Genomic DNA, 9,065 nt, shown 5'->3' on the forward strand with positions numbered 1-9,065 from the left:
TATCTGAATCTATAATATTCAGCCCTCCTTCCTGCCTGGGACAAATGATAGTTTCCATGCAACTCTGGCTCATTGTGCCATCCAAACCTGACCAAACAAAATTGCCGACCAGTCTCCACAGATGACCACTGCATCCTCATGAGAACATCAGACAGCTTTAGTTTTTTTAAAATTAGATACTCCTCTTGCCACCAAATGCTTGCAGGTAAATTCAACCTAACATCCTAGTGGTAGGACACTTGGTGACTACAATTACTACAAAGGTCACAAGGAATTTTCAGTAAGTTAAAGAACCTCCCACAAGCACGAGTCAAGCATACACCACATACATTCAAACACAGAAGGAGAGGACTAACAAAACCAAAGAAAAGGTAGCCCATATATGCACATGCTCACATACAGTTATTGAGGCTGCTGCACAATTTTGCACATAATAACACAAACAGCCCTTTACTAACCACCACAATTCTCCTGAGGCTGCTACACATCTACAAATAACAAACTATTCATCATGACCTGTCCTACACTACAAAAACCCAAAAAGTGCATAATAGACATTGATCTACTGGCTCATCTGAGCTAGCATCCTTTTCAATGACCAACCCAGCCTCATCCAATCCTGTGAAATACAAATCAGAAAGTGTAGCCACCATTTTTGTTGGACTCTCGTCAACTCTATACCAAAAGCCACCTGTACATTAGAACCACCCTGTTTGGACAACTCCTGATGTCATGAAATTTCGACAAGCTTACGATGTTTACAATCAATTTGATAGGAGTCTGCCTAAACATGACCCACATAGCAGACCTACATGATTCTACCTTGATCAAAGGCATACACTAGGAACAAAGAGAACAAATGTCAATTTGTACAACAACCGTAATCGCTGCAGATACACAATAAACATGGCATGTCTCTAGTCAAGTCAAACTGAGTGCACATCTGGTTTCTAGCAGTACAGAGCAGTGGGTAAAAATCAATCTGGACACAGGGTAAGAAGGCGAAGAGTTACATTACGGATATATATAAACAAATCAAAGGCAGATAGAATTTAAGGATTAGTGGAAGAGGTTAATGGATGTGATCTGGGTGTTAGAACAGAATAATGAATGTCATAAGGGTGTTAAGTGTAACAGGATGTCGGAAGCTCTCTCTCTCTCTCTCTCTCTCTCTCTCGTTCACACAAACCTGCTATGCAGATTAAAATGAAAAATTTTGAGACCCATTGTTTAGTTTCATGTGTTGGTATACATCACAGTGATGGAGGCTCAAAGCCAAGCTCCAGCACAGAGATGCGAAAAACAGATGTGATACCGTATAAAAATGGACAGGCCAAATCCTTGGAAAAGCTTACTAGCTTACTCTTTATCAGGCTTCCGTCAGATCACGGCGGCCCCTTCCCATCATCCCCGACAGCAGCATGAACGGGACTTTGCGCACTATCTGTATCTGCTGACGAAACTTCGTCTTCGATGCCGGAGCCGGCATCCGACACATCATCCTGTGCCGCTCCGTGTAGCACTCGCAACACCCTCTTACATTCAGAGCCTGCGGACGTTCTCGACACTCGCTTACGCCTCCTACCGCAGCAGCTCCGAGCGGCCTTTACTCCAACACCGTCCGACATCGCCTCCGCCTCCGACTCGCAATCCGTTAAGACGCTAGATTCACAGTCGTAGGTTCCCGATCCGCCGCTGTAGCAAGCGTCCACCGTCCCAGCCAAGCAGCGGCAGCAAAGATAGCTCTCCGGCTCCAGGCGGGAGCCGGTTCCGTTAAACGCCGTAGGGCTAAAACAGGAGCGGCATAGAAATGCACGGCGATGGCGGGCAACAAGAAAATTAGCGCCATGAACGCTGAAGTCGCAGCGCCAGCAGAGGCAAGCGTCGTCGGACGGGCAAAGGACATTGGCTGGAGAGCGGCAGAGCTCGCAGCGGCTGTAAGGCGGGGTAGAGGAAGCTGTGGCCATGGGGGTGGAGCTCAGGCTATGGCGGCACGGAGACGTAGGGTTCAGGGAGTTCTGGCTATGGCGAATGAAAAACAGCTATGTGGCAAAGAAAGACTTCGCCTCTGCGATGGCTGTGGCGTGGTGGGGTGAAAGGGGTTCGGGCCGGGGCAAAGATGACAAAAACGTGTGAAGAGCTTCCAAACCGTTTGGCTATGGCGAGATCATTCACAGAGATGGCAAATATAGAGAACCTGGTTGGTGTAAAAACGAGAGGCCAGGGGTGAAAGCTTGTCTGCCTTGGAATGAAGACTGCCAACGTGTCGCTGGTCACATGGGAAATCCTAGCTGGCAAAGCTCTGGGCCGCATAACATGACACGTCCGCGTTGATCGCAAATATCTTCTCCCTCGATATTCGCATCCACGTGTCTGTGAAGATTTGATGTCCACGTGTCCGCAATTTCAAACGCAAGGTCCATTGACTGACTAAGTTCATGGGCCCATGCATGGGCCTAATAGGATGTATTCCATGTATGTAGGATAATACTTCACAACATTGCTTCACCTTTCAAAAATCTCAAAATCTCCTTAGAGCCCCGTCTCACGCTACCCCTACGTTGTCTACAGTGCTTCTCTCCCTCGAGTGTTCCACGCATATATATGTGCCGCTATGTGCAATTATGGAAGCCTCAAAGAACAATTTTTTTTCCCTTTAATTGGAATATGTTCCGATCGACCAACCTTGAGATTCATGGAACTCCATCATTAGCGCGAAAATAGCTTAAATCTGTGTTTTCTATCGTCGTTGGCAGCACTTCGGAAAAAGAGGAGAAAAAAGTGGACAAGTTCACGCTTCCTTTTTTCAACAAAAATAACATGCACTACTAATGCTCTAAGCACTCTGTGGGACGAGGCTCTTATACAACAAAATGGGTTTAATAATCCGCACGGATTCATCACGCCCAACGATCTCAAAAGCTTGGGATGGGGACAATAGCCGAGTGGTTCAGGCAGCGCGCGCACCTCTCCCCTTCCAAGACGCAAGCCCGCAATTCTAGCCCACCTTCCCCCTCACTCCACAAAGCAGTGAAAGAGTGAGTGTTTCTTTTTATTTAAAAAAAATCTCAAAAAGCTTTCAAAACAATGCTAGAATAGTTTTCCCATCAATCTTGTCAAGATCTAGAAGCCACATACTTCTCTACCATAGGACTAGTTGAAATGAGTTGCTCTCTACCACTTGCGAGGTTCACCTAGAGCCTATTCATTTTTTTAAAATACCTTCTCAAAGTGGTAGGAGAAAGTTTCCAAGTTACAGTTTTACTCTAAGTAAGAACTAAACGCTTGTTTAAGAATGTGCTTTCCTCTTTAACCCATGGTATGAAAAAAAAAATTGTTGTAGAAATGAGAGGAGTAACACTACATGCTCCCATCATCACCAGTCATGTTTAACCTAGGAAAAAATATCTCGACACACCTTCACCTATTCTCCTAGACCATGGAAAACATGCTGTTCCTACCAACATGTAGCCAACTACTACCTTATTGGAGAAAATTTTGTATCTTTCTAGGCTTACTCCTGTGTGCAAAAGAGAGGGAAGAAAATGCAAGGGGTACTTTGCCTCTTTACTCCTAGGAGTTATTGTATTATTACGCCAAATACATGTTGCCCATCATATATCCAAGTGAACCATCCTACTTTTTCAAGGTAGATGTCGTTTAAATGGTATGTGTGGATTGGACCCTTGTTGCCTAAAATTGCCACTACCAACTTCCTACTTCCATGTCATCTATTGGACAACACTCAAGAGTGTTCCACCAATGTTATGAGTAATGCCCACATGGGACCAAGAAAATATTACCCATCCACCCTACTTTTCTTTCACCCATCAAAAGATGTGTATGGAGGACCTTCGGAAGTATCGAGAAAACTAAAATTAAATACGAAAGTAAGTAAAGAATGGCAATACTTTCTTTTCTTTAAAAACTATCTTAAGATTACATTACCAACAAAGTTACAAAAATGTAACAGATCTTTAGATGTGCAAAGCATAATAAAATGATAAATCCAAGCTCATAAATAGTAAATGGAGTAGGCAATTGCACATGGTATGCACTAAGAGTGTTCATACCAACAAAGTTATAAAAATGTAGCAGATCATTAGATGTGCAAAGCATATTAAAATAGTAAATCCAATCTCATAAATAGAAAGGAGTATGCAATGGCACATGGTGTACACTAAGCATGTTCATATGATTGCATTAGATTTCTTTCATAATGTCGTTAGTATTATATTTATAAAGGTTAAATACCTTCTGCTTGACAAAGTAACTTTATGCTTTCACATGTAATAAAAGCTGAGTGGGCGCATGCAAGAGAGATGCATGGCAACAATCATGGCACCCATGAGATTTGACTATTTGAGAGGCCTTTCCTCTTAAAATATTACATGTTATGTGTCTTTCTATTTAATCAATATATAGCTACCAAGGAAATTCATATGTAAATAAGGTTAGGAGTTGATTAATAACTTTTTTTACTTTCTAAAAACCAATATCATAGCCAAATAATTTGTTTCTTATTCCTTAGGTTTAATTAATTTAAGTATATTTTTTGATAACGTGTGAAAAGTTGCTAGATCTTTCAAATTACAAAACGTCTTTTGAAACTCTTTAAGTACCATTGTTGAGTTCCTCAATAAGTTTTAATTCAAGAATCCTTGTGGTTATTGAGAAGAAGCAGTGTGCTATAGTTTCATAAACCTAAAAGACATGCAAGGAGGAGCTTGATGTAGCCATGAATGTGGGTATAATTTCTTGTGCAAACTTGTAGAGTGCACTGTGTTTTATATGCTCACAAATTTTTGGCCCAAACAAGGCTTGTGTGAAGGAGATATTGTCTTTGTGCCAAACAAAAGTTTTGCACGAATTCTTAGATTTCACCCTTATACCTCCATTGTTTTTAAGTTAACTTAATGCTACTTATTATAGCAATCTTATCATGTTTGCTAAAGAAAATTTTGAATTATATGTACTTTATAATCATGCATTGCTACTGAGCTCATTTTCTTCTATTTATTAAGTGTATGTGTCTACCAAGACTCAAATCCCACCATTTGTTGTACCAAAGTATGCATAAGAGCTTAAACATCGCAATAATGAAGAAAATGCAACCAATGTTTAATAGGAGTTTTAAAAAATAGTCACCTCTCACACACATGCTAGCTTTGACATGGGAGGCTTTTATTTGGGATCATAGTGTGTGTGTGTGTGTGTGTGTGTGTGTGTGTGTGTGTGTGAGAGAGAGAGAGAGAGAGAGAGAGATGGAAGGGGGATCAAGGCAAATTTTGTGATTTTCCATGTATCCAAAGGTGAGTGGACACATGGCACGAATGTATGGATACATGGACAATTAGGTTCCATGAGATTTGACGATTAAGCTTGCCTATTTAAAGGGCAATTCTCTTGTTGAAAAATGAGCAAGTATTATCTTGTCAATTTCTATCTTTCGACTTTATCATGGTGTAGCTACTAGGGAGGTTCATGTTTGAAATTAGATCAATAAACTCTACAAGTTCCTAACAACACTATCAAACACAGTGCACCATTTTTCATGTTTGGAAAATTCATTGTTTTTTAATAACTTAGCAAACTTATTGACTAAATCACCTTGAAAGTCTTTGTCATCAATGTCAACGTATGGATCATGTGTTATCCAAGTGAGCGATGGAAGATGAATATATCCATATCCTTTGGGTGGCAAGAACCTATTATATCCATAGCTCAACAAATTGTACTACAATCTAAAAGCCCCTTTCTTTTTCCATTCTTTGAAAGCAAGTTGACACTTAGGATTTCAAGACAATATCTTTCGAATCTAGTTGTTTTTCATGAATGACAAGCCTTTTCAAGCTGGGGTCGGCTAAAAGAAATATCAAACTTAACTAGCAACCATCAAAATTTCCTAATCTTAAAGACAAAATATCATGGTCATCAAATATATTATTTTAGATAGGTCACTTTTTTAATGGATGATGCATTAATGGTGTTGTGAAAATCCATATTAGAACTCTACCTTAATCTTTAATGAAGGATGATATTAACTGTGATGAATTATGATGATAAATTTTACGTCTCCACTTGTGTTCTTTAATGCCAAAATACATTTTCTTGGTAACGAGCACTTTCCAGCGAACGTGGCAGTGCAAGCGGATTCTTACACTCTCTCTCTCTCTCTCTCTCTCTCTCTCTCTCTCTCTCTCTCTCACTAGGTGCTATTAAACTCTCTCTAGGGTCCCCCACTCACTAAACACACACACACACTCTCTCTCTCTCTCTCTCCCCCTCCCTCCTTCTCTTTCTATCTCTTCCTTGCTCTATCTCTATCTCTCTAAACACTCCCCTTCTCTCTGTCTCTCCCTCCTCCTCTCTCTTCTCTCACATCTCTCTCTTCCTTCTCTCTCTCTCTCTCTCTCTCTCTCTCTCTCTCTCTCTCTCTCTCTCTCTCTCAATCCTTTCTCTCCCTCTCTTCCACTCTCATGTCTCCCCCCCCTCTCTCTCTCTCTCATGTCTCCCCCCCCCCTCTCTCTCTCTCTCTCTCTCTCTCTCTCGCTCTCTCTCTCTCTCTCTCTCTCACAACACTCTCTCTTCTTTGGTAATAATTTTGTGAAGGAGGAAGAAAGATAAATAGAGGAGGAGGAGGAGGAGAGAGAGCTCACAACACTCTCTCTTCTTTGGTAATAATTTTGTGAAGGAGGAAGAAAGATAAATAGAGGAGGAGGAGGAGAGAGAGAGAGAGAGAGAGAGAGCATACTAAAGAAAAAATAAAAAAAGTGGTCAATACCTTTGTATTGTCTAGTGGTATATATTTTAGAGGGAGAGAGAGATTTGTGGGTTTGTGTGTGACTGTATGAGAGAGAGAGAGAGAGAGAGAGAGAGAGAGAGATTTGGGTTTGTGTGTGTGTGTGTGTGTGTGTGTGAGAGAGAGAGAGAGAGAGAGAGAGAGAGAGAGAGAGATGTGGGTTTGTGTGTGTGCGCGCGCATGTGTGTGTGTGTGTGTGTGTGTGTGAGAGAGAGAGAGAGAGAGAGAGAGAGAGAGAGAGAGAGAGGGTTGTGTGTGTGTGTGTGTGTGTGTGAGTTATTTTCATGGTCAGCATTCATAAGCTAGCCCCACAGTCAGTCCCTGTGCTGGTGCTTCTGTGGGACGACGTTTAAGACTTGGTGATCTGCTGAACAATCAAGATACTCCTGAGTCGTGTGATTATTTTATTATTCCATGATATAGTGATGCGCCACCCTTGTCGTGATCAATCACAGGATTGCCCAGAATGTTCTTATATTGTGATGAGTTTGGGCACAAACGTAAGCATTGACCCAATCTCCCAATATAGCCGTTGTTGTGAAAGATATGGCCACCGGAAGAAGTTTGATCATTGTGAGGATGTGGGTCACAAGGATAAGTATTGTCCTCTTGAATTGGAGCATCAATTACATTTTTTACCTTAACTTGTCTTTTCTCCACAATGAGATGGTGATGTTCTTATTGTGATGATTATGGGCACAGATCCAAGCATTCACCGAGTCCCCAATGATGTCCTTGTGATGATTTTGGGCATGGATCCAAGCATTGACCCAGTCCCCAATGATGTCGTCGTTGTTGTGAATCATATGACATCAGAAGAAGGATTTCCCATTCTTTTAGTGTGGCCATTGTGAGGATGTGGGTCACAAGGAGAAGTATTGTCCTCATGAATTGGAGCTCAATTGAAATTTTTGCCTAAAATTGTATTCTCTTCACAATGAGATGGTGCTGATTTGAGTATGCATTGCATAGATATAATAAGTCTCTTGGTAAAGCATATCCATCGAATGAGGAGCATGGTCAGCATACATGTGAGTTTTTCAAAGAGAAGCATGCCGATTATGTTTGTGATTTATGGAGATTTGGGGCATTGAAGGAGAAGCATAATGACCTCTATTGCCATTTGGAGAGGGAGGGAGGAAGCCAAGCTTTTAGTAGTGGAGGAGACTAGGATTTCCATTAGTTCTAATGAGGAGATGAGTATGGATGTGGTTGAGTGTGCATGGGAGAGACAAAAGGGTGGAGATAGCCAGGAGGTTTCCTTGGGTGTGACTAACCTTGCTAGATGTTCCTAGGATTCGGGCAGATAGTCAAGATTTGTGTGATGATATGTAGCTTGGCATGACAATGATGATGTGATTCTTGATGTTTCATTGGTATGGTTCCAAATCACCCACCTTCTCTTGCGAATGGAGAGTGTTCTCATGTAGATGATGCCAGTGAGGTTGTGCAGATCCTTGATTCAATTTCTACTGATGGTGTACTCAATGAGGTTATCATCAAGCTTCTTGATGGTGATCTACAAGAGCTAGTCTTGGTTAGCATATAGATGTAGATATGAGGGATCTCTTTGAGCCTATACTCCATGTTCCAGATGATCATGAGGTAGATTTGGAGGCTCCATCCTTTGAGCCTATTATGCGGGATATGGCATTGATGTCTTATTTGATGGTTCTCTAAGTTCTGAGGATATTTACCTTCATGCTAATCATGTTGATGGTATTTTTATGGATCATGCATTGTGCATGGATGATGTGCCTACTTGTGATTATTCTCTTCATCATGATGATGATGATGGTGCAATGATTATGCACTTTTTTCTCTCTCTTCATTGTCACACGATGATGGAGGTGCGATGATGGAGGTGGAGAGAGGTGGGAGGTAGAGGTGGAGAGAGGTAGTAAGTGATCATAGAGAGAGGGAGATAGAGGGAGGTGGGTAGAGAGGGAGGTAGAAAGATGTGGAGAGAGGAGCAAGGGGTGGAGGTGGACAGAGACGGAGATAATGAGAGGGAGATAGAGGGAGGTGGAGAGAGGAGCGAGGAGCAAGGGGTAGAGAGAGGTGGAGAGAGAGGGAGGTAGAGAGAGGTGGAGGGGTAGAGTAAGGTAGGGAGATGTAGAGAGAGATTATTGAGTGAGGTAGAGAGAGACAAAGGGATAGAAAGAGATAGGGCCTAGAGAGAGAGTAAAAGGGGACCTAGAAAGAGAATGAGACATCGTGATTTTAAAAAATCATTCGCCAAATTTTTGAAACCACTCACTAG

The 9,065-nt window shown here is 41.8% G+C and overlaps 1 protein-coding gene across 1 annotated transcript; it reads right to left on the reverse strand.

The window, feature by feature from the left end:
- Positions 1-999: 999 nt before the first annotated feature.
- On the reverse strand, positions 1,000-2,229 carry LOC147619607 (B-box zinc finger protein 23-like). The gene has a single exon (XM_086773278.1). The coding sequence runs from the start codon at positions 1,965-1,967 to the stop codon at positions 1,386-1,388; it is 582 nt and encodes a 193-aa protein (XP_086629404.1). The 5' UTR covers positions 1,968-2,229; the 3' UTR covers positions 1,000-1,385.
- Between the last annotated feature and the right edge of the window lie 6,836 nt (positions 2,230-9,065).

Source organism: Cibotium barometz, chromosome 33 (assembly GCF_041138505.1).
Source record: "Cibotium barometz isolate CiBa-2024 chromosome 33, ASM4113850v1, whole genome shotgun sequence".
NCBI classification, from domain to species: Eukaryota; Viridiplantae; Streptophyta; class Polypodiopsida; order Cyatheales; family Cibotiaceae; genus Cibotium; species Cibotium barometz.